Source organism: Brachionichthys hirsutus, chromosome 7 (genome assembly GCF_040956055.1).
Source record: "Brachionichthys hirsutus isolate HB-005 chromosome 7, CSIRO-AGI_Bhir_v1, whole genome shotgun sequence".
Classification (NCBI taxonomy): domain Eukaryota; kingdom Metazoa; phylum Chordata; class Actinopteri; order Lophiiformes; family Brachionichthyidae; genus Brachionichthys; species Brachionichthys hirsutus.
The window spans coordinates 2,414,501-2,439,710 of record NC_090903.1 but is presented as its reverse complement, the minus strand read 5'-3'; the positions used below and the strand labels follow the sequence as shown (position 1 = coordinate 2,439,710).

Here is a 25,210-nt window from a genome sequence, read left to right as displayed (position 1 = left end):
TTTCTGGCACCATCTTGGTCTGAACAGTTGTGGCTCCACGCGAACCCTCAATGAAGCCTCTCCTCCGCATCCAAATATCTACAGTGTTTACCAAAAATATCCAGGGCTGGAGACAATTTCAGACAAACAATAGAGGAAAATAATAAAAAAAAAACCACTTTTTTTTTTGTACTTTTTAGGTAAAACTACAAGAGCCAAAAGATTTAACAGAGATCTTTTGCAGTTTTTTTTTTCTTTTTTTGAAGACAAAGTTATGTACATCGACATTTTCTGTACACGTTTCTCGTAAGGAAACAAACTCAATCGTCTGAGAGCAAAATCACCGATCAATGTTCTAAAACACGTTTACTGGGAAGGACAGGAAAGAGCGGAACAGATTCCAGCTGCATCGTGGGAACAACGGAACACAGGACAAGTCAAACCCGTCACTTCAGTTCTCTCGACTGTTGTGTTAAATGTGCCGAGTATGACTGGGGGGGGGGGGCAGCGGGTTCAAACGAGTCACAGCCCACATGTACAACCTCCAGAGATGCGAGGCGAGGCGACCGGCCCGCTGCCGCTGCACACTGTAAAGTCCTCTTCCACGCTCACGCCGAGATCAGGCCGTGTGAATCCTGGCCTTCTCGGTCTCTTTCAGCCTCTTGGCCTGTTCCTCCACAGAGGGGGAGTGGGGCCGCTTGGGGGGGGCTCCGTTCAGCGGGTCGGCTCCTCGGCTCACTAGCGTAGGGATGGAGCTGCCAACGGCGTGTTTGGATGAGGTGTGCTCTACAGAAAGACAGAAGACCAACAGCCTGAGCGCCGTGGCATCACCACGGCGACGGCGAGAACTTCGTCTCCAACTCACTCGAGCCAATGACAGGAATGGACATGCCCTTCTCTTCATTGGCAGGAGGAGCATCGGTGGTATGGTTGGCCTCGAACGCCGGGGGCTTGGGGGGGGTGATGCTGCAGGAGGTTGAAACAGGCAGAGGGAAAAGGATTAGGCCGTAGGAGACGAGAACAAAATGTCCCCGACCGGGCCAAGGCGCCGGACGGAGCTCACTTGTGGCGGTTGAGCGCCAGCTTGATGGAGTTCTTCACGACGCGGCAGGCGTTGCTGGCAGGCAGCGGGGAGGAGGCGTCGGGGAGCTCCATGCTGGGAAGCCGCTGAGGGAAAGGCAACGTCACACACACGACCTCGATCGGACGGGAAACAAACCCGTCGGACGTGAAACGGCTCCTACCAGTGTCCTCGAGGTATCGATCGTTGGAATGGGCTTAGCTTTGGATCCAGAGAGAGAGACCTAAAGATCAATGGAGAGAGAGAGAGAGAGAAGTCGATGCGTTTTCTTCACCCGAATAAAGACGCTCCGGAATGAGGGACACCTACGGCGTGAGCTCCGTCTCCATCGGGACAGCCGTCCGACGCCGGTGGATACGGCTCCTTAAACGCAGCGTCGGGGTCGGACAGCGCCTTCAGAACGCAAACGCACCACGTTAAAGGTTCCGCCCAAGAAGACGCGCCCCACGCCGGTTCCAGCGAGAACAAACCTCTGGGTCTCTGTGCTTCCTGGCTGCTTCCTCGTCCGTCTTGGCAGGCGCTCCGTTGACGTCGTCCTCCAGGCCGTTGGACTCGTCCTTGGGGCTGCTGGCGGCGTTAGGCGCCGCGTCCCCACTCGGTGCAGAGGCGAGGGAGCCGCTGGCTGGGGGGGGGGGGGGGAGGAGGCCTTGCTTTAACCGGGGGGGGGGGTCTTCATGAGAAGGACACGGGCACGCCCACGGGTCGAGCTACTCACTGGAGCCGATCACGGGGATGGACATGCCCTGGTCCTGAGCAGCAGGCGCCGGACTGGGCGAGGAGCCCTCCGTAAAAAGCTCCTTGGGGGGGCCGACGCTGCAACCACAGAGAGCTGAAACACACGCGCAGGAAGCCGAAACAGCGCGGCGCGCGGCGTAGCATACCTGTCGTCGGTGTCCAGCACCGGGTTGGAGGGTTTACTGGCGGGGGAGCTGAAGGGGGTCCCCGAGTCCGTGTCTCTGGAGCTGTCCAGGTGGCTGCTGTCCAGAGACATGCGCTTGGCGCTCCCCCCGTTCGTGCTGCGGTTCAGATCAGCCATACTCTGCACAGGAGACGAGGTGGAGGGAGATCAACACCCAAACGGAGACGGGAAAGGACAGGGACGGGGACGCGTCTCACCCTCTTCTTCTTCTGCACCAGCTCGGGTGGGAGGTACTGGTGCAGCTGCTTCTTCTTCACGTGCGTCGCTTCGATCTTCATCCCGTCTTTCAGCATGTTGATGTTGTTGGCTTGCCTGTAGACTGTGAGCAGTGAAGGTTCATCACGTTTACGTAAAGTTCATCATTTAACACGCCCCAGCCATCTTAAATGAGCGCAGCGCTCACACTCTACAAAGCACAGGAGGGTGTGAGCTGGATTAGCAAAAACCAGAACAGAGAAAATACACCATTAAATATTATTACTATTTTTACACTTAATATTTGTTTACCCTCATTTCATCACGTCTCCGACTGCACAGCTGATGACCTCAGTAGGTGCGTTTACATGGACACATTTAACCCGGTTAATATCCTGATCGGAATAAAAATGCTTCATGGACACATCTTAACCGGAATAGTCTAACCCGATCCAGGTGGTTTATACCGATTTGTGACCCGGTCAGGGCGCATGAAAACACTTATTCCGATGTTTCGGTACAAGTCGTCCTTACTGCGCATGTCTGTGACGTCAGCTACACGCGCTGCTGCTATTGCCGGAAGCTAGCTGAAGCAGAGCGAGCGAAAAGCACGGCGGGCGGAAGACAGAACTGGTCAATATCTGAGACAAACATGTTTCCGGAGACACTAAAGGAGGAAACTAAAAGCGCAAACGGGGAAAAGGAGCGAAACAACGCTGACGTTTCACGCAGAAAAGCGCGGAGCGATGATTTGTTTACAGCGGAAGTTGCTACGCTACGCTTCTTCTTCTACCATTTCCGGTGCTTTTGGTCAAACTGCGCATGTCAGAATATTCTGTTCCGATCAAAAGTGTGATGCATGAACACGCAAATCCTAATCGGATCGGATTTTTAGGGTCCATGAACACGGCGCATCGGATCACAAGTTTACTCTGAACTCTGATCGGAATAAAGACATTTTGTCCATGTAAACGCACCTAGTGACAGCAGGACTGACTAGAATGTACCGGAGGTTGGGTGTCGTTGTACGGAGCTGGGAAGCAGACGAAGTGAGGATCGTGTGCTGGGGGGGCGGGGGGGGGGGCAGCTTTACCCCCAGAGCACTGCCGAGTGTGGCGTTTTTGCAAGGGGTCCTTGTACTAGGACAGGCATGGGCAAACTAAGGCCCGGGGGCCATATATGGCCCCTTCGCCTTTTTAATCCAGCCCGCAGAACTTGTCCAAATTATCTCATGAAATAAAAATAAAATATTATAATTAAACCTCATTCATTTCAGCTTTTCCCTGTAATGCTAGCGGTAAAAAGCCAAATCCCTTCATGCAACGGTTTAACACGCCGTTTATATGAGCTCTCACAGATATCCATCCGATCCGGGCCCGCCCCCTCTGCCAAATCTTAGAAGCCATTGTGTCCCGCGAGTCACAAGGTTTGCCCACCCCTGTACTCGGGGGCAAACAGAATCAAGTTGTGTTTGCAGTGTAAAAATATAACGACAATGAAAGCTAATCTTAATCAGAACGTCTTGTCTGCCGTCAGTGAGGTGGACTGTAGGTCCAACCTTACCACAGCAAGCCCGCCCCCAAGGACCCATCAGACGCCACCTCAGGCCAACCCACGCAGTGAAAGGGGGGGGGGGGGGTACCACGTCAATCACCAAAGCCTCTCAGCCCAGAGCGATCCAAGTACCAACAAGCCTCGCCACCTCTGCTCTAGCGCAGAAACACCTCCACCTGTGCGTCTCTGCCATTCCACCACAGGATGTTCACCAAGTTCACCGAGACTAAAAGCGGAAGGCAGGCCAGGCGGGGGTGATGAGGGCCACGGCGCACCGCTGCGCCGCAAAACCGCTGACAGCACAGCCCCGACTCCCAAGGCCCTACTGCCAGACCTGCACCAAACGAAACAGACAAGAATCCCTCGTAACCGCGAGTCTCAGAGTCCTACCCGTGTCTGTGAAGGACTGGATGTCGTACGTCAGGTCGATGTTCACACTCTCTGTGTTCTCCACTTTCTTGAAGATGATTCCAATGAACCACATGGACACAAAGTCATTCCTGTTTCAGAAACACATTTAAACAACACTTGGCTTTGGCTAATCTCAAGTCGACGTCTGTGCTCTCGGTGCTCAACATGTTTGAACCAATCACTGGGCCAGAAATTGATCAGACGGTAGTCAACATTGATTTAACCTCTCAACGTTGACGACGTTTGACTGTTTCTGAGCGAAGGGGAAATGTGGACCTACTCGTTGCGGTTATCTTTGGAGCCAGGGAATGACTGGGGGTTGACGTGAGCGAGCGTAATGTACTCATTCCTCTCAAGGTTTCCCACCAGAACACGGATCTTTGACTCCACTAAGCCGATCCTGAGTGGGAACAGAGCATCTTCTCAGGTTATCTCTGCCAGCGGTTCCAACGCACCATTCAAACAGCGACACGCACAGTTCACGGAACCCACTCACCATTCCAAGTGGTTTTCTTCCGTGGACGCACTGGCAGTGAGAACGATATAATGTCTGTGAAGAAGAATGTTCATAAGACTCAATGAAATGACACTGAACACAACAAACACGAGGGACGTCCCGATCAGGTTTGTTTGACCCCGAGTCAGAGTTATTTGATTTTGAACCAATACCGAGTCCCGACCCGATACTTCATTAATACATAAAAAAACAACGGAAAAACGGATCCAGGATGTCCCTTATTTTTTTATTTTAATCATCTTATTTTAACATTTAACTCTTAAACTTCGCTTAAACATTCCAGTAATAAATGAAATTCTTTTTTAAACTTTGGACTTGAACTAGTTCAACAGGAAATATTAAATACGAATATTTAAAATAAAATGAACACAAGGTTTTTCTCATCCACTTCAGAATACTTCCTCACCGCAGACACTCGCACGACGAGCTTCAAGCTGCTTCCCCGTTTAGCCAGCATTCAGCCAATAGCGTCACAGACAGGAAGTGATGTCACGCCGCACGCGTTACCATCTCTGTCTAGTAGAGAGGTCTCACTCTGTGTAACAGCGTAACTCCAGATCTGATCAAAAGTAATGACTAACGATCCGTATATATCCGAGTCCTGATCGGGAGCTAACGTCCGATCCCGATCGAGCCCGCAAGCTATTGATCGGGCCATATTTCCGATCACGAGATCGGATTATCCAAACACAATCAAAAACAGAGTAACACCGATTGCAATCATGAAGCTTTAGCTTGTACAAATACAGACCGACTTACTGCTCGTCACACCAAGCCAGACATTAGACCCTTTTCACAATACGTCACCGCATACAAAGTCAACGTTAGGAGGGCCGCTTCGGTCCAGCCTAGACTTAGACACTGTGCACCTGCCATACATCGTTTAGACGACAAAAGAAACACTCACTTGTACTTCTGGAAAAAGCTGGGTGGCTCAAAGAGTTTGGACCATTCGGCTTTTCCCTGAAGAATCTCATCCGTGACACTGAGTCCTATTCACGTCCCCGCAGGTACATTTATGGGCGAGACACAGGCAGAGGTTAGCAGCTCAACTCAAAGGCAAAGCACAAAACTGAGTGATTTAAAGTGCCTCAGCGGTGAGCTGGACCCGAGCAGGGCGACAGGTCCAATGAAACACGAGCAGATTCGATCGCATCGGTCCTACCGTATTTAAACTCCTCGCTCATGATGGTGCGTGTTGACGTGGAGACGTTGTACGTGGAGTTCTGCTGGGGATAAGCAGGTGTGATGATGGGCATCAGGTGGTACCTATCAGACGGGTTGACCTGGAAAGGGCCAACAATGACCAAGACTGACTTCAGTGCGTAAAGGAAAGGCTTCGTCATAGGGTCTACCAAACCGAACGAGCAGACACACAGATTAGTCGCATCATAACAGAGTATAACTAAAGTCGTACTCATTGTTCCCCCCCCCCCCCCCCCCGCCACATACAGCCCTTTTGGTTGACTGACCGGCCCCCAGAAGTTTTCTTTTTTTAGAAATTAGAAAATAAATGTACTCTAATTTTACTACATGTATGGACTAAATCTGAATTACTCTTACTTTGAACTTGTTTTTGTCACGTACACAGACGCGACACGTAAAGTTTACCAATAAGTGCACTAAATAGAATGCAAGTCGTTTTAAGCGGGTCACAAGACGCTCCCCCGTCCAGTCACGCTGAAAACAGAGGGGACGGTGGTGCAGGTGCTCGAGCGGGTCCTTCTGTCATCCAGAGTATCGGCGGTTCAATTCCCAGTTCCAGCACATGTGCACACTGTTGTGTCCTTGGGCAAGGCACTTCACCCACATTGCCTGTGTGAATGCAGTGAGCGAGTGAATGTCGGTGCTGGTCAGGAGGGCCGATGGCGTGAATTGGCAGCCTCGCTCCTGTCAGTCTGCCCCAGGGCAGCTGCGTCTGCCCCAGGGCAGCTGCGTCTGCCCCAGGGCAGCTGCGTCTGCCCCAGGGCAGCTGCGTCTGCCCCAGGGCAGCTGCGTCTGCCCCAGGGCAGCTGCGTCTGCCCCAGGGCAGCTGCGTCTGCCCCAGGGCAGCTGCGTCTGCCCCAGGGCAGCTGCGTCTGCCCCAGGGCAGCTGCGTCTGCCCCAGGGCAGCTGCGTCTGCCCCAGGGCAGCTGCGTCTGCCCCAGGGCAGCTGCGTCTGCCCCAGGGCAGCTGCGTCTGCCCCAGGGCAGCTGTGTCTGCCCCAGGGCAGCTGTATCTGCCCCACGCAGATGTAAAGAGTCTTTGTGAGTGTCCAGAAAAGCACTATATAAAACCAACGCATTATTATCATTATAAAAAAAAGAAAGGTTGATGAAGAATGCAGAGTTTAACAAAGCATGGACTGCCAAGTATTTATTTACTGAAGTCAAAGCTAAGGCTACGTTTAGTTTGCAGACAGCAGATTGCAGAATGTAAAGATTATAATTTGAGTCGGCATTATGGAACGACACACGCCGATCGATCCAAAACATTGACCGATGCCGAAAGAGCGCAAACATCAGAAGCTTTGCTTGCTAAGCTAAAATAGCAACAAGCATCACATCTAGGGATGCAGCACCATTTCAATTACAAAATGTTTCTAGGGAACTGTTAGAAGCAGAGGTGACCAAAACAACTGGGCTAGATTTAAAAAAATACAAAATGAATTACAACTACTGATTATGAGTGATCCATACGTAATCATTCGTGAAGCTAGAATGTCTGTAAGACTTGGAAAATAAATGATCATTACATCTCCACTAAAGGACAACCTGCTGCTTCTATCGAAGAGAAGCGTAGAAACGTTTCCCCCTTCAAGCTGCTGGGGAACGCCGTCAAAGCAGCCTCAAAGGGGTTGGAAGTCAAAGAGAGTAGAATCACTCGAGTCAGATGAGGAATAAGTAGACATGAAATTAGAGAACGTAATGCACCTTTATTATTAACTATTAAGCTAACTTAAAAAGGAAGAACTTTTCACAGCTCACCAATCAAACAAATCCTTCTAAACAGTGTTTCCCAAGTTCGAATATGAAGAAGGAAAATACTGGTTTTAAACTCACTCTAGGATCCCACACGGGTAAATTCAAATTACTGTCCTCAGGCTGTTTCAATAGCACAGGATTCGGCCACTCCCTGTGGGACAGAATGGACACATCAGGTTAAAGGTGTGAATACTGACAATGAACAAAAGTGCAGAACACTGTCATTAAGTGGAGCAGGCGAGGCGTGACATTATGGCACACGTTTTAGCCTCACCATTTAGAAAACACCAAGAAAAACTTATGGACAAGCGTGGCTGCCACGGCGTTTGGATAGAGCTGGCAGGTCCTCGCCACCAGCATGGCCCATGACACGCCACCCAGAAAGCCCAGCATGTTCGAGTAGATCCCCCGGCCTGCAGACAGGGGGACGCACAACCAGATAGCAGCTTCCAAACACTTGAGCAGTGAGGGCATCAGTAGGAGGTTCATTTGTTTAATTCAATTCAGAAACGGCCACGAACACAACGGGTCTGAAGCCACTTACGTTTCGCCCACAGTTTGATGGCTCGTAAAGTCAGCCTGAAGTTCTCTTTGTTTGGTACCAGGTACAAAATTTCATCAGTCACTCGACAGCCTGCATGAACAAGAGTAAGCTGAAGACGACAGTTTCCTTTTGCTAACAATAAAACAAAGCAACCTACATTCACCATTAACTCCTCTTTACAGGGCAAAGCGAAAAATAGGTTCACAGATAACTGAATCCCCAGGCGGGGGGCTGCCGACCTCGACTGGCGATATTGTCGGGCAGTGGAAAGAATACTTTGCGGATCTCCTCAATCCCGTCACCATGTCTTCTATGGAGGACGCAGAGGCAGAGATCTCAGAGGTGGACTTGTCCATCACCCAGACTGAAGTCACAAGGTGGTCGTCAAGCTCCTCGGTGGTAGGGCACCGGGGAGGGGGGGGGATACGATTCACCCAGAGTATTTTAAGCCTCTGGATGTGCAGGGACTGTCTCAGTTGACCCGTCTCTAACATTGCATGGTAGTCAGGGACAGCGCCTCTGAACTGGCAGAGCGGGGACCGGAGGGTGAGCTCCGACTACAGAGGGACCACGCCAACTCAGCCTCCCGGGAAAAGTCTATTCCAGTGGGGGGGGGGGGGGGGGTGCTTCGGGAGTATGGGGGTCTGGCGTCCTTTGCCGATCGAAGTCAGGTCTTGGTTTGCATTGCCGGCAGTAAGCCCAAACCTGTTCAAGGTGCATGCTGGACACCGGCAGGGCTGCCCTTTACCACCGGTTCTGTTCAGAATCTTTATGGACAGAACTTCTCGCCGCAGCCAGAGGCAGTTTACAGCGGAATGTGAAGCGGATGGGATAAGAATCAGCACCTCCAAATCTGAGACCATGGTTCTTGACCGGATAAATGTGGTCTGTCCTCTCCGGGTCGATGGGGGGTCTGTTGTGGTTAAGGAGGAGCTGAGCCGAAAGGCCAAGCTCTGGAATTACTGGTCAATCTACGTTCCTACTCTCGCCTCTGGCCATGAGCCTCGAGTCATGACCTCCTCCACATCGAGAGGAGTCAGCCGAGGCGGCCGGGGCATCCATTACAGATAACTCCTGGACGCCTCCCTGGGGAGGTGTCCCAGGCACGTACCTCCAGGAAGAGGCCTCGGGGAAGACCCAGGATATGCTGGAGAGGCTGTCTCTTTGCTGGCCTGTGAATGCTTCCGGGTCCCCCCTGAAGAGCTGGGTGACGGAAATCTTTGCTTCGACTGTTGGTCCCACGACCCGGATAAGCGGCAAACGCATGTAATCAATCCTAATATTTTTATCCTAAGCCACTGAATCCCTTCAACACGCCTAATTTTGGGATGTGAATAACCCAACAGGTGGTCTGTAGTATACCATTAAGACTGCGGATACACCGGATGTCCAGGTTTCTCAGGATTGAGTCTCCCCTTAGGTCCAGGTTGTCTGGAATGGATTGTAAGGCCAGTCTGGCAAAAAGCAGGTCAATCTACACCAAATCACACAGAAAAAAGGTAAGAAAGCAGTGCTGAGTAGAAAGCTGCCATTTTAAACTCAGTCGAACACAAGCAGCATCTACTACAATGCATCCGTCGGCCAAAAACAGGGACCGAGCAGCAGGATCACTTTTCAGCAGAACAAGCCATTACATCTGCTATTTATTTAAAGAATTTCATCACAACAAATGTACATACATGGCTCTAGGGTCAAAATGTAGATACATTTTACAGACCTAATGGTCGGGATACTTGCAAATTAAAAGGTAACAGATCCTTACATTTAATGATTCAAAAGGTTTCTTTTTTTCTTAAAATATATATATATACCCGACAAATTACTGAAATAATAAACATCACAGTCATGGCCAACTAGATCTATTAACTGATTAATAGGGGTGGGACGAGACAAATTCCACGAGACTTTAAATAAATTTGAGTAATATTACACGAAAAGTATTCAATATACATTTTATTTTATAGAGCAGACAACATTAACAATCTAAAAAATGTAAAATGTTAACATGAACAGGAGTAACTTTTGTTACAGGCTCATTCTTGAAATTCCGCTGCAGTAACAATGGAGAATAAACGGAAAAGTTTAACAAAATAAAATGCTTGAACGGAATGGTTTAACAAAATAAAACGCTTTCTTTTTAAGGCTAACAAATGGCGCACACATTGGTGGATCGCTCCTGACAAGTATTCTGAGAGCAATCTAATCTTTACAGGGGATTTAAAATGTCGACGCATCCTGATTTCTCCCACATACTGTTGCTTTTCTCTCTCGCACTCGACTTCCACACGTCTGTGCCGTACGCAAGCATGCAGATAAGGAGGGCACTTTGCCCGCTGTTGCCCCCTAGTGGTGGTGGTGTTGAGGGGGGGGATTATTGCACAACAACAGTATACTCTATACTATATACTGAATGCGACAAAGTAAAAAAAGAAAAAGTTATCCAAATATTGTTTACCGCAAGGAAGAGCCATCTCGCGCCATTTTGCTCTCGTCCCATCCCTACTGATTAATAAAGTTTTTTTTTTTTTTTAACTCATCTTCATCGAACCAACCATTGTCATGCAGTTCAGATTTCAAAACAGTTATTCTCGCAGATGGTTAGAGATGAAGAGAAGCAATTTTGAGAATCAGTGTCAGACAAACAAAAATGAAAGCTTTGACAAAACCACAATGATCTGATTATTCACCAATATCCCTTATGTGGAGCAGATAAACTAAAGCCACTCACCTCTATTCCATCAAATTTGAATTTTATCACAGGTACAAAAGCATCCTCAACAGCCTTGAAAGAAACAAGAGAAATGATCACCATCAGTCCAGAGACACAGGACTGAGACTAACACAGACACAATGATAACGCAACAGAATGTCACCGATAGAGCAGAGCAGAGCAAGGTGACGACCGATCGATTATCTGACATGAAGTAAAACACAGCGAGTATTACACGCAGCTCAGTAGCTCAGCTGTGGGATGAGCTCCTGAGCACTGTGATCAGAGTCACTGCATACAAGCCGCCTCTCGTGCACCACCATGTGGCGTAACGTTAGTCCACATGCAACTAAACCAGCTTAAGGATGGGCATAACGTTAGTCCACATGCAACTAAACCAGCTTAAGGACGGGCATAACGTTAGTCCACATGCAACTAAACCAGCTTAAGGACGGGCATAACGTTAGTCCACATGCAACTAAACCAGCTTAAGGACGGGCATAACGTTAGTCCACATGCAACTAAACCAGCTTAAGGACGGGCACAACGTTAGTCCACATGCAACTAAACCAGCTTAAGGACGGGCATAACGTTAGTCCACATGCAACTAAACCAGCTTAAGGACGGGCATAACGTTAGTCCACATGCAACTAAACCAGCTTAAGGACGGGCATAACGTTAGTCCACATGCAACTAAACCAGTTTAAGGACGGGCATAACGTTAGTCCACATGCAACTAAACCAGCTTAAGGACGGGCATAACGTTAGTCCACACGCAACTAAACCAGTTTAAGGACGGGATTAACGTTAGTCCACATGCAACCAAACCAGCTTAAGGACGGGCACATCCAGCAGAGGCTTTAATCAATAACGATCCTGCAGTGAGCATAAACACACACTGAAGGCGCAGTGCGTTACACAATCCGTGGTTCCCACCAGATCACATGATCCATTTATGTGATCACCAGGAATGGTTCGTTTGTCTGTCTGCTAGCGACGCAACGCAAAACGTTATAGGGATGACGTTCAGGGAATGCTACCAGGAACAGATGATTAGATTTTGGTGATGATCCAGAAGAGATTCTTTAAAAAAAACAAAAATATAATTCAAAGAGTCTAAATTGTAAGATGTTCTTTTAGCCCTAAATCGCTAAGATACTTTTTTTCCTCGGTTCTCAGGATAGAGGCAGGATGGTTCACACGAACAGCGATCCCCGTTGCTAAATGTTTCTTCTAGGGACTGGATAACGGATTAAACAGAACCTGTGTAAGTATGTAATCAAGTTTAATACTTTTCCTTGATGCTTCACGTAACTCTAATTAGTGGTGTCAATCAAAAAACATTTGATCAATTATTTATCAACATTAATTAATTAATCTCACCGAAAAATTGTAGAGGCAAGCCCTCAACTCGAAGTATTTCCATTTAAATTCATCACGTTATTGTGGCAGATCAAAAGATGAATATAGAACAAACCGTAGCTTTAAAAATCAATTCTTGTTTGACTTGAGTCAGAAAACTTTATTAATCCCAGAGGTAGCTTCCATTCTGCTGCGTCTACAGAATGTCTTTGTTCTTTCTGGTTTTGGTCATCCCTGGTTTCCTGCTCGGAGGCTCGTCTGACGCGTCACTGGACGCAGGTTGCTACGCCTGTTAACCCCTCGTCTTCCACTACGTGTATCCTGTCCACCTGGCGAGTACGTCTGTCAGCGTGTCGGTCCCAGACTTGCTCATAGCGGCGTCTCCTCCAGTTTAGTTTGGGGAAGAGCTTCGCTGCGGCTCGCTAAGCTGCTAACGTTAGCTGTGGCTGCACTCGGTGCTTTGTGTTGATGTTGAACTTCGGTGGTGAACAAACTCCTTCTTAAAAAGAACGACAGCCAATCGGTGCCCACTTCAGGGTGTCACTGACTATTCCATCCCGAACAACTCGAGCACAAAAAGCCCAACGCATCAAAGGATTTTATAAAAAGGGCTCCTTAAAAGCAATTGCTCTACCAACTCCGTTTTAAACTTTGCTACATTCACGTAACTGACCTGCTCTTTACTCATCTTCTCAGTCGTGCCGCTCAGAGCTTTAGACAATTATAAAGTAGAAGCAGCCGTGGAACTTCTCTCACCCTTCTAGTTAAAATACGGACAATTATCCAGGGAAGACGCGCAGGCCAGATCTGTGGAGGCGGAGCCGAGCTGCCGCACCAATGATTAGGAATAACTGCTGTTAAAAAATGAACACAATTCCTTCATGATCCAAATTGGTTGGAAAATACAAACCATGATATTTTTTATATTGATTTTACATTGATCCTTACAATCATCACGTTTATACAAATCAGCTCATTCCAACAGACTGTCACATCCCAATATCCTACCTCTATTCACATGAAAGTCACAATATTAGTGACAATAAGAAGATGAAACAGAATAAACCGTTCATTTTTATTAACTATGCGCTTCACAAATGGGTCCTTTGACTTTGATCAGTAATCCATTAACGAGGTTCTGAAGTTATAACGGCTTTCCCTTTTTTCAAAGTACGTGTTACACATCATTTGTTCAATACCGTAATCGACCAAATCATGACATTTTAACTGAATAAATAATGATTTGATGGCCCTTCTATTCATAAAATGTGAACAGACTGGGTACAAGTTTTCTCCCAGACTTCCACACAGCAGGTCAGATATACGAGATTAATTTAGACATCTTCACTTATGTAATTTGTATGTGACTGTTACTAATATTATACACTTCAGTGTTGAGACGGTAACAAAATAATTTACAATAAAGAACAAGGAATAGTTTTAGTCCAAGAACTGACCCCTGCGGGACCCCACAACTAATCCGACATTTAACGTTTTTCCAATGAACACGCTTCCCACATTCCACGCGGCTGCCCAGTGTTGGATCATCCCTCTGAAACCATCGGCTGGATCTTTTAGCCTGAGCTCCATGTTAACCCAGTGATGGGTTCTGAAACCATACCGACTACTGCTTGAGATTTTGTAGGTCTGCGAATGTGTCTTTGCTACAAAATAATGTCACAACGCCATTGCTCTGATCACAACAGACAAACTAAAGGGTCATATGCACTCTGATGCAGAGTAATGTTCACACAGAACATCAGGGGACATTCATGCAGGTGACCAGAGAACCCTTCTGCTGCTCATCGCAGAGAGTTCTAGATCCAGAGACGCCTAGATTATCCCGATTATACGATCCTTCAACACAATGGATTCAACAGTTCTGCATTCTTTGACATATGCTCCGGTGGTGAATGTTTGCCTCAGCAGCAGTGAACTTACAAAAACGTCTCATTGTCAGAGAGGTGTGTACAACGGTTTTATTGAGAGAAACCTACCCTCAGGTCTTTGATCTCCTCATGCTGTTTCAATTTGTCAAAGAACGACTGGAAAAAGTCACTCCTCTCTACGTGTCGTGGTGCCACACATAAGGCATCGATATCAGCACCTGCAAGAAATAGCAGCAGTAAAGCAGCGCGTCATCTGCGCTGTCCAATAGCTTAAATGGCTGGTAACTTCATTCTTTTTTAAAAGTGCCTGCATTCAAAGCTGAAGAGGACCAGTAAGGATATAGAACAGAACGCCACACCATGAAGAGTGGCTGAAGTAAAGATCAGCCACTGTTCCAGAAGTATGGCTTAGTCTCTGAATCTACCTGACAGCACTCCTTAGCCTCTTAAAAATAAATACATTTAATAATAGCAATGTTAGAATTGGTATATTGGAACTAGCATCTGGAAGAAAAACCAGTATTGGTTCATTTCCATTTTGGAAAATGCCAGCCTTTAAAAGCTTCCGTCTTCGAACTGACACGAGCAGCTTTTAATTTGTGACGCGAAGACATCAAACTGAAACGAACAGCTTTTAATTTGTGATGCGAAGACATCAAACTGAACTTGCGGTAAAAACCACTTAATGAACAGAACACCACAACCACCAAATTAAGAATTAGCAGCGCGCAGTAGCAGAGAAACACGCAACCAACTCTGATTTTTGCCGTCTTAAATTATAATTTATATACAAGCCATTTTCTTATCATTGGAAGAATGTATAATAATGATGGCCCAACCCTATTCTGAATAGATGCTATGTTTTTCTAATCAAGTCATGTCTTTACCTTGTAAAGCAAGTATCTTGAAACTGAACTAGCTTTTATAACAAAGGATTTTTATTTTCTCCATCTCACTTGTGCTAAAAACAAGGAGGCACCCATCCCACATTCGGGAGTAAATACCGGTAATGCTGCTTTCACACCTCAACACGCGTCTTAAACTTTCAACAGAAGAGGAAGAGAAACCAAAATATTAGCCATTACCTTTCGTGTGTACTCCAAGTCGGTACGACCCAAACGTAAATATCTTGCCTCCAACACAGCTGATAGCTGATGGTGGAATGTTCTGTTGACGAGAATCACAGGCCATGTTATGAAATGTCATTTCTTTACAGAATGCTTAATAACACATAATAAATCACAACTTTTTAAAGAACCCACCTTTAATTCACTGATCTCAGCAATCCACTCCTTAACAAAATTATTCAACTTCCCCAGAACAGCAAGTCTAAAAAGAAGACACAAGTTTCAGGTTTTTTGTGATACTTCACTGAACTAAGAATGGAGCAAATAAAACATGTACCGTATTTTCACACCCATAGGACGCGCCTAAAAGTCTTAGATTTTTTTCAAAATGTGCCGCGCGCCCATTGGTCCGCGCGCCCTATTTGTTGTTGTAAGGCGGACTCAGCCAGGCGCCTCGCGGAGTGATACGTGCCGATGCGCTTCACCATAGTAAACTATTATGGCGTGCTGACGGAAGTGGCTGCCGAGGCTGTCGGTCCCGCAGCAGAACACGGGAATAGAGCAGCGGAGAGAAAATCCAGCATTAATGAATCAATGGAGGAAGAGGAGGAAGCAAGAAGACGACCTGCAGCAACTCGGCTCCTGCGATCGGCGACTCCGTGCGGGCCGATCTCACCGATACGGTCTAAACCGGAGTGAAGCAAGCTAACGCGCTAACGGGCTAACTAGCAAACTAGCTTATCATCGTCATCCCCGGTGGATTAACCAAAGAACTCCAACCGCGCAACGTTAAACTGCGGGCTGCGTGGGAGCGCTGGACGACAGACGGAGAACACAGTTCCACTCAGAGTGGAAGGCAGCGCAGCGCCACAGTGTGACTGGATTGTAGCTTCGGCTAACTGTCTGCTAGCATTGTTGTTCGAGCCTTCGCAGAAGCCGGCTTCATTTCCGAGGCGCCGCACGGCACGGAAAGAGACAGTGACAGTGAAGAAAGAGGCCGGCATGTTTGACGGAGATCTAGCGCAGCTGTTCAATTCAGAAACAGAGGATGAGGACTTTGATTAATGACGATTAAAAACACTGTGTACCAAACTCTGTTTTGCTCCGGCTCTATTTTTGAAAATGCGCACTAGTATGCTTGTTTGATTGATGACGATTAAAGATGCGAGTACCAAACTCAGTTTTGCCCCTGCTTTATTTTGCGCACCTATCATGCCGGCGCCTTTTGAGCCGCGCGCCGTTTGTACGTTTAAAATACCGAAAAATCAGCTGTTAATGAGACTGCGGCGAATCACCAGGTGCGTCATAAGGTTGTGAAAATACGGTAATCACAAGTACAACCATTATAAAAATATGCCATCAAGCACAAGGGCATGTATTATCGAGACAGAAAACACAGGGTGACCTCTTGCAAGCCTGCGTCTCCGTTGAAGCTTCCAGAAACATGTCGCTGCACATAGCAAGTGTTAAATTACCAACTTTGGTGACGCGTCCACCACAACATGCCGTTTCTTACCTATGGTTCAATTCCTCTTCATCCTCAAACACCCCGAAAGGTTTCATAGCATCACAGAGCTTCTTGGTGTACTGGTGGTCTACTTCTCGTGCGGGTGCAAGGCTAATGGCGGAGGTGATGCCATAGTGTTTCTGAGGCTGCTGCCCCCCAGGCATGGCGCTGCGGTGAAACAATACACGGAATAAGAGCCAACGCCACTGTTCATATCACATTTGTCACGTCATGGTCAAGGTCGGGCAGTGGGGACCTTGCAAATCTCAATGCAAACAGCTCTCAACGCAGTAAGGGTAGCAGAGAAAGCCGGCAAAGACAACTTGTTCCACAAGCAATTAATTAGTGGGTTAGAGTAAGTTAAGTGGACGATACTTGCTATTCTGGATGACATTAGCTTAGATGATAATTGAATTCTAATTTAAGCATTACATTCATTGAAACGTTAAGGTTAACTGGGCTTTACGATACAGTTTTAGCTTCACGCTGAATCTTGTGGTGAAGAATTGAAACCACAACAAATGCAGGAAAAATCCCCAAAACAAAGACAATTTCCTTTGGGACGATGAAGACGTGTCTTTGTTCATGTGATGTGATAAGTTACCTTTAGTGACACCTTTTGTTTCTTAATACTGAAACCACGTTTGTTACTAGAGATGGAACCAAAAACGGCATCAACAACACCTTAAGATCAAATGCTGCCCAAACAGGTCACCGATGTGTGAACTACTGAAAGCAGTTCGGGACCGATTTGTGCTGCTCTCTTATGTAAACACTGAGCAATTTAGCTAACTAGCACATTCCGACAACAACGTGTTCATTTATCCAAGTCTCCGTAGTTTTCTTTAAACCAAATTCTGAAAAGTGAATAACCGATAATCCAATGTTGTTCTACGACAGGCTAATGCTAATCTAACAAACATTTGGGCATAGCGCTAACAAGTTAGCTAGTACAATCTACGTTCAAATTGTTTAAATGTGTGCACTCGTGCTCCCGTTAGACAGAGATAACTGTTTGCATCTTAAAAACACGAGAAAATGTGTTACTTATGTCAGGTAATGAATATCTCACTGTAGTTGTAGAACAACTAACTACCTAGTTAGCCAATACGCGATGGATGAAGGCCTTGTTTGGTTGTTATGACAGTTAGCTAACGTTAGCATTTAGCCTTTTCTTCAAGACTGTCTTTAATGCGAACAGAAATGTTCGCCAAAAGCAGAATGCGCCACTTGCACGACTCACCTTGACATTTCTTTCATGTCACTATCAGAAACTTGTCCCGTCTATCAGCTCCAGACGCGTAAAAACTAGTCAAGTCAAAGTGAGAACGCGAACAGCCTCGTCCTGATTACAACAATGGTCACTTCTCACGAGCGCTTCAAACCTGCCCCCTGAACCGGAAGCACTTCTTAAGCTAAGGTACCAGACGACAGAAAAGTATTACTTATTTTACAAAATAAAGCCGGTATTTTTGAATGAGACCAGCTAACCACAATTTAACTGCTGTTAAGCCATTTTTTTTTTTTTTTTTTTACAATCTTCAAAACTACATTTGTAAGTTCGGTCGAAACAGCGCCTAAAGGCAGCACGCTGACCAGCCAGAACCAGTTAGGATGCAGCTTCTCGCTGAGGTCACTAATCACGTGACCTAGACCTGGCGCCACTGAACTCAATGGCCACTCCTATCCGTTAACACGCCCACCGACGTGTTCACCATGGCGCCATGACTAAGTGTTGGAGTGATGAAAGTAAACAGCAGCACATATTGCACCAAGGTTTCTGGTCAAGTCAAACATTAATATACTTTTTGGAATTCTTGTCTTTGGCCACCAGAGTAGTTTTAAAAAGGGCAAGTAGAAATTATGTTTTTATAGAGTAGTTTATTTAGAGTTTATTTTCTGGCAAGTTTTTACAAAAGTGTTGACATCCTCCTGATAATATACTTACTTGTAAAAAGTGACTCCCTGTTCCCTTGTTTCAATTGTTCGTCTGCCTGAACACCCATGAGCCGCACAGAACTGTGGCATCCCGTGACTGTCTGCAACAGCACCGTCCCAATATGGCGGCGCTCTTGACGCATGCGCACTGCCGTCGTGAGGCAGCTAGCGTCAGGATAGCTATGGTTTATATAGCTGCATGGACGGCCTTGTTTCGGCCTCTAGCCCGAGAAAGAACCCAGTGGACGATTGAAATGACTATTGCCATTCAATAAACGGATGAATTAGTTTGCTAATGTGTTGTGTGCTAATGTTTCCGGCTTATTTACGAAAATGTTATTCACAGGATACATAGGAGCAAGGCTAATGTCCGCGTCGTGGGTTATTTCGGGGTCATAATGTGTAGTAGGAACCATTCTTACGTGGGTCGGGTGTTCCACCCGGAAGGAGTGAGCCGGCTTCACCCGCTAAAGCAGGTGCTACGGAAAATGGATTTGTAAAAACATGTGGACTTCTATGGAGACACGTGAGATGCTGTTCAAACCGGCGGAGCGTTTTTCATGGAAATAAACGGACCGAATGTTCAAATGCAGGTTTGTGTCAAGCGTTCAGGCACTCTCAGCGGGCGCCATAGTTAGCAGCAGCTTCGTGAACCAGGTGCATCACCTCAGTGGCTGCAGCGGCGGCGTAGCTTCCACAACACACTTAAGATCGTTACATTACAGAAACAAAATCACCTTTCTTCTTCTTCAGGGTTTAAAGCAGGAACTTTAGGACATGAACTGGACTCAGACTCAGAATAGATTTTTATTACCGCTGTCAGTGAAGATGATTCACAAACCAGGAATCCTTCTCGGTGCCAACGAGAAGCAAGAAATCACGGCAAGAATAGACTCGGACAAAAACAATGCAGGCATATTAAAAACAATGAGCACGAAACGGCAGCATCAAGGGCGCATTTACAGACTCTGGACATGGTCATGATCAGGAACCGGTTTGAATCTGATCTCAGGTCAGTCAGGGTCACTGTTACTTAAACTAGAGCGTGTTCTGTGGTCTTATTAAAACGTTCTGGATTACCAGACCTAGAATTCAGATGGATGTGTGCTACAACTGATGGGGATGCCATTGTCCAATCATTGTAAGCATTAAGTTTGTCTAACTTCTGTTAGAAGATAAAACCCAGTAATTGTCCCAAAATGATAAATAATCCCTTAAAAACGTTGTGATTGGGACGCTGATCCAGATCAACAGCAGAACTTGAAGGACTGATCCTTTGACTGTAGACTAACCTCCAGCAAATGTTCATCATGTTTGGAACATTTCTGCTGGAGAGGAACGTCCTCGTTGTGCACACTGTGCGTCAGATGGATGGCATGTTGCTCAGGCCCAATGGCGAGAACAGCTGGAGAGGAATTTAATAAAAAACACACAAAACGAGGTAAAACTGTTCGTTTTACTAGTGAGTGAAGAGGTGAAGACGTGTTTGTGTTCCTTTACGTTTACTTTATGAGCCACTGAATGGATGTGATGGATTTATCACGTTGAGCTTTCCGCTGTTCTCTGACTCCCAATATGGCTTAAAGGTCCCATATTATAAAAACTCTCTTTCCCATGTTTCGACACTATTCTGGTGTTTTTGGGTCCTTATCAACCCAAAAACAGCAAAACAAACCATCCAGTCGATCCTTTGTAGTTTGGGTCGGTCTGTAATCACCTCCTGAAACGCGTCTGGAAGAAATCCCTCCCGGCTTGACGTCAAGCTGGGAGAACGTGCACGTGGGTGCGTGCGTCCCTGTGTCTGCGCTCTTTTCATCGTCATGGTGACCAGGAAGCTGAGCTGAGCTGGTTCCTACCCTCACCTGTGGTCACGAGCTTTGGGTCGAGACCAAAGAACGAGGTCGCTGGTACAAGCGGCTGAAATGAGCTTCCTCCGTGGGGGGGCTGGACGCTCCCTCAGAGACGGGGTGAGACGCTCCCTCAGAGACGGGGTGAGACGCTCCCTCAGAGACGGGGTGAGACGCTCCCTCAGAGACGGGGTGAGACGCTCCCTCAGAGACGGGATGAGACGCTCCCTCAGAGACGGGGTGAGACGCTCCCTCAGACGGGGTGAGACGCTCCCTCAGAGACGGGGTGAGACGCTCCCTCAGAGACGGGGTGAGACGCTCCCTCAGAGACGGGGTGAGACGCTCCCTCAGAGACGGGGTGAGACGCTCCCTCAGAGACGGGATGAGACGCTCCCTCAGAGACGGGGTGAGACGCTCCCTCAGAGCGCCGAGATCTCCGCTCCTCTTCGGCTGCTGCCCCCGCGACAGAAATGAGGGACGCTGTCCTGCAGCATCTGTTTGAGACAGAAATGAGGGACGCTGTCCTGCAGCATCTGTTTGAGACAGAAATGAGGGACGCTGTCCTGCAGCATCTGTTTGAGACAGAAATGGGGGACGCTGTCCTGCAGCATCTGTTTGAGACAGAAATGAGGGACGCTGTCCTGCAGCATCTGTTTGAGACAGAAAAGAGGGACGCTGTCCTGCAGCATCTGTTTGAGACAGAAAAGAGGGACGCTGTCCTGCAGCATCTGTTTGAGACAGAAATGAGGGACGCTGTCCTGCAGCATCAGTTTGAGACAGAAATGAGGGACGCTGTCCTGCAGCATCTGTTTGAGACAGAAATGAGGGACGCTGTCCTGCAGCATCTGTTTGAGACAGAAATGAGGGACGCTGTCCTGCAGCATCTGTTTGAGACAGAAATGAGGGACGCTGTCCTGCAGCATCTGTTTGAGACAGAAATGAGGGACGCTGTCCTGCAGCATCTGTTTGAGACAGAAATGAGGGACGCTGTCCTGCAGCATCTGTTTGCTATTTTGACCAAAGTCTGGCTCAGATATTTCATATAAATGTCTGAGAACTGCGTTAACTTGTGGGAAAAGGGTAGAATATGTCTCCTTTAATGATAACTTCTACAAATTATTCAACGCAGAGTTTTTCTTTATACAGTGGAACCCCCGATTCTCGAACTGATATTGGTCGAAAACCTAAAATATATTTCCCCTAAGAACTAACGGAAACTAGATTAATCCGTTCCTACGCACCATTTACATGCCTACAGGTATATTAATATGTAATTACGTGTATCTAAACAACAGATAACACGTACGTGTGTGAATAGTATGAAAAATAAAAGCATAATAAAAGTTCATTTAACACAATTCTGTACAATTTACATCATGCAGCCTCACGGGTAGCACAGCTCGTGAACGGAAACAAGACTTTTGTGCTCATTAAAGGCCCGCGCAACTAGTGGCCGGCCTGGGAACCGCACCCTAACACCCTAACATAATAGCAGTTTGTAGTCCTGTGCTGATATTATATGGTATGTTCCATCCACTGACACTAATAACAATGACACAATGGTATGATTAGTGGAAGGGGCTGTCTTTTCCTTTTGACAGACAGTGAATCTTTCATTAGTTTCTGCACACGGCAGACGGGCACAAGTAATGTTTAACTTTAATATATTAAAGGCGCACATACAGAGACACGTGTTGTAATACCTTTGCACAGACTAGTGTTTGTTTCTCCTCTACAGGACTCACAGCTGGGCGACCTGGCTGGAATATGGATTAACGAGCTAATAGCCTCATTTATCAGTTGGACTGGGACAATCTTCAATCTAAAGTCCAAAAATAAAGGTATACATTGCAGGAGGAATGATCGCCCTTAGAGAAGGTATGTGGAGTCGAGCTCTTTTTGTGTTAGCTTGTCACCTGGTTCGGAATGATACTCCTCCTCCATTTGTGTGTTCTGGACTTTGAGTCAGTCACTTTATTTCAACGATTCAGATCAGAGTGCACACACAGATTTCAGACTGCAGCATAAAGCCGCTGAGGTTCAAAAATGAGTAGCAGGCCTGATGTTGTGAATGTGTACTCCTGGATTGAAGAAAACAACAATTATTTTCTGCCTCCGGTGTGCAACAAACTCATGTGAGTAACTTTAATTTGAAATTAGCCACATTGGTGGGTGTACATGTCCTTACAGAGGATTCTTCCATGTGTGCTTCCCAATAAATAACTCGTACAAGTACAATAAGCTTCATGTTTAATACAGATGTAGTGAGAACAGTATTGTAATTTCATCCTCTTTCTATAAGGCACTTTTCCCAGTTGAATGTCATGTTTGTCGGAGGGCCGAACGCCAGGGAGGACTATCACATCGAGGAAGGAGAGGAGGTAAGAAAAGCACTTCATTCATTCATCGTTTATCACGTCTCACCTGCACAGATTATTTTTATGCAGTCTCGAGGAACTCTAAAATCCTGATTTGTTTTCTGTTTTCGACTGAATTACTTCAAATTCACACAAATAGATAAAGGAACAGTATAATAGCAAATAACTATTTGATAGTTATCCTTAATACATAAAAAGTTAGTATTTAAAACATGATTTGCACATAAGTTGAGTTCTGTTAGGAATAGATATAAATCGTGGTGCAAATCTGTTTTATCCTGTTGTCACAATGGCTAACATGTTTTTCCTCTTGCTGCGCAAAAAAGAGAAATCTGGTTGTCAGGCTTCAGGAGCTGGTATATCCAGTTATACCGAAACAACGCGTCAAAGCATGTACCTTAAACTTCAGAATACAGGAGCACGATTACGCAAAAGCTGTGGCTGCCTGGACCGGAGTGGCTTTAGTCTGCCACCAGAGGCCACAGGATTCAGAGGGTAGTCATTTTATGAGGTATAACAGTTCACTCATTAACCACGACATGATACAGACTTATTTTGCAACAAATATTAGGACTTAAAACCCACATATGTTTAAATTAATTAAATCTCTTTGAATTAAAAAAAATTCTGCTTTTTCATCTTTTCATAATACGTATTTTTTAACGCACTTAAAATCCTTTAATTTTCACACAAATCGACCGTGCGCCTTATAACCTGTCTAATGTATTAATTCTGGTTTTGCTCACTGACCTCGAACTGATTTTATGTGGCGCTCAAAAATCAGTCAAAATGTTTTAGTGCGACTTTGGTAAGCGACGAAACTGCACCGCTTGATGGACTGTCTTAGCATTACGACTAGAAATAGAATCGAAAGCCTTTATTGTCTTTGCATAGTGGCTATGCAAAGAGATTAGGAGCGCGGCTCCGTCCGGTGCGTAGTACAACATAATAATAATAATATCAGAAAATGCAGGTAAATGTAACAGAAAATTCAAGTAGTGTTGCAGCCCCCGGCGTCGAAATAAGTGCAGAGAGTCACCAACGGGTGTAGTTGCTTTGCGTACTTTATTCAAGCACCTTCAAGCACCTTCAAACACCGTGAAACTAAATAATCAAACAAAAAACATAACCACTCGTCAGTGCATACTGCGTTTCGACATAACGGTCAGATTGCAGGGTACAGCATATTGTATCGGACATACCTCGCTCTGCATACCAAGGGTGCAAACTCGTAAAATATCGTTTGGCGCTCTTCTTTGGCGTCGGGTTATTAGCGCACCATGTCCCTGTCTCGGCGTTTGCAGAGACCAGCTGTTCGTCACGCGCCCGCCGGCGGAACTCTTCCGGCTTTATACGCGGTTCCATACATGTTCCGGGGCTTGCAGCGTCGCCCCAGTCACGTGACACGTCATGCGTCATAGACGGACACTTACACTCCCACCAAATCATGCTATAATGAACTCAGGTAAACGTCAGTTAAACAAGAAGGAATCATGCATGATTTGCAAAACGATAAAGAAAAATCACATCAATGCATACAAATAAACAACATGTCTGAGGTCAGTGTTTCGTCAAAACGACAGCAAATAAATTAATTTTCGAGGAGAAGTACAAGTTTTTGGACAGGCCGTTCAATGATCGAATATTTAGAGGGACGGTCTCTTCTCCCTGTTAATTTCCGTTCCCCTACTCGTACCTTGACCCGACGGACTAAGCCATCGGTTCCCTTTGTGGTTTCCACTACACGTCCAAGGTGCCACTCGTTCCTAGGTAGTGCATCTTCCTTGATGATGACTATGTCATCAACTTTCAGGTTGCGCAGGGGTAGATGCCACTTCTGCCTTAAGGAGATGTTTAGGAGGTACTCCTTTTTCCATCGGCTCCAGAACTGTTCAACCAGATACTGGACCCTGCGCCACCTTTTTGCAGCGTACAGTTCCTCCTTCCCAAACTTTCCCGGGGGTGGTAGTGCAGCTTTAGATTTCATTAAAATTAGGTGGTTTGGGGTCAAGGGTTCCAGTGATCTAGGATCGTTGATTCCATCGACATTCAGTGGACGACTGTTTACAATGGCCATAGCTTCATAAAACAGTGTTCTAAGCGAGGCATCATCCAGCCTACCAGGGCATTGGGCGATGGACACATTCAACACATTCCGAATTGTCCGGATCTGTCGCTCCCAGACACCGCCAGCATGACTTGCCGATGGAGCGTTAAGGACGAATTCGCACTGATTATCTGCTAGAAAGGCTTCCAGCGCTTGTGTGTCACATTGCTTGAGGGCTTCCCTGAACTCATTCTTGGCTCCTACAAAGTTCGTGCCTTGGTCGCAACGTAGTTGGTAAACAG

At 46.6% G+C, this 25,210-nt stretch overlaps 2 protein-coding genes across 2 annotated transcripts in view; one reads left to right on the top strand and one right to left on the bottom strand.

Annotated features, from left to right (window-relative positions):
* papolg (poly(A) polymerase gamma) lies at positions 1-17,967 on the bottom strand. The gene is made up of 24 exons (XM_068740995.1): positions 17,942-17,967; positions 16,708-16,866; positions 15,387-15,453; positions 15,210-15,291; positions 14,233-14,342; positions 10,892-10,945; positions 9,526-9,637; positions 8,164-8,253; positions 7,894-8,032; positions 7,698-7,770; positions 5,822-5,942; positions 5,564-5,648; positions 4,636-4,689; positions 4,420-4,539; positions 4,119-4,228; positions 2,177-2,298; positions 1,942-2,099; positions 1,776-1,873; positions 1,531-1,730; positions 1,370-1,453; positions 1,224-1,283; positions 1,043-1,146; positions 845-945; positions 1-765 (listed from the first exon to the last, which is right to left on the bottom strand). Exons 1-24 carry the CDS (start codon positions 17,956-17,958, stop codon positions 599-601), a joined length of 2,487 nt encoding a protein of 828 aa, XP_068597096.1. The 5' UTR covers positions 17,959-17,967; the 3' UTR covers positions 1-598.
* Positions 17,968-19,100: 1,133 nt separating this feature from the next.
* haao (3-hydroxyanthranilate 3,4-dioxygenase) overlaps positions 19,101-25,210 on the top strand; it is a 31,843-nt gene continuing 25,733 nt past the window's right edge. Inside the window, exons 1-4 of the mRNA XM_068741327.1 lie at positions 19,101-19,229; positions 22,222-22,361; positions 22,475-22,618; positions 22,786-22,864. Of these exons, the coding sequence (XP_068597428.1) occupies positions 22,530-22,618; positions 22,786-22,864 (168 nt within the window). The 5' untranslated portion in view covers positions 19,101-19,229; positions 22,222-22,361; positions 22,475-22,529. The remainder of the gene's footprint in view (positions 19,230-22,221; positions 22,362-22,474; positions 22,619-22,785; positions 22,865-25,210) is intronic.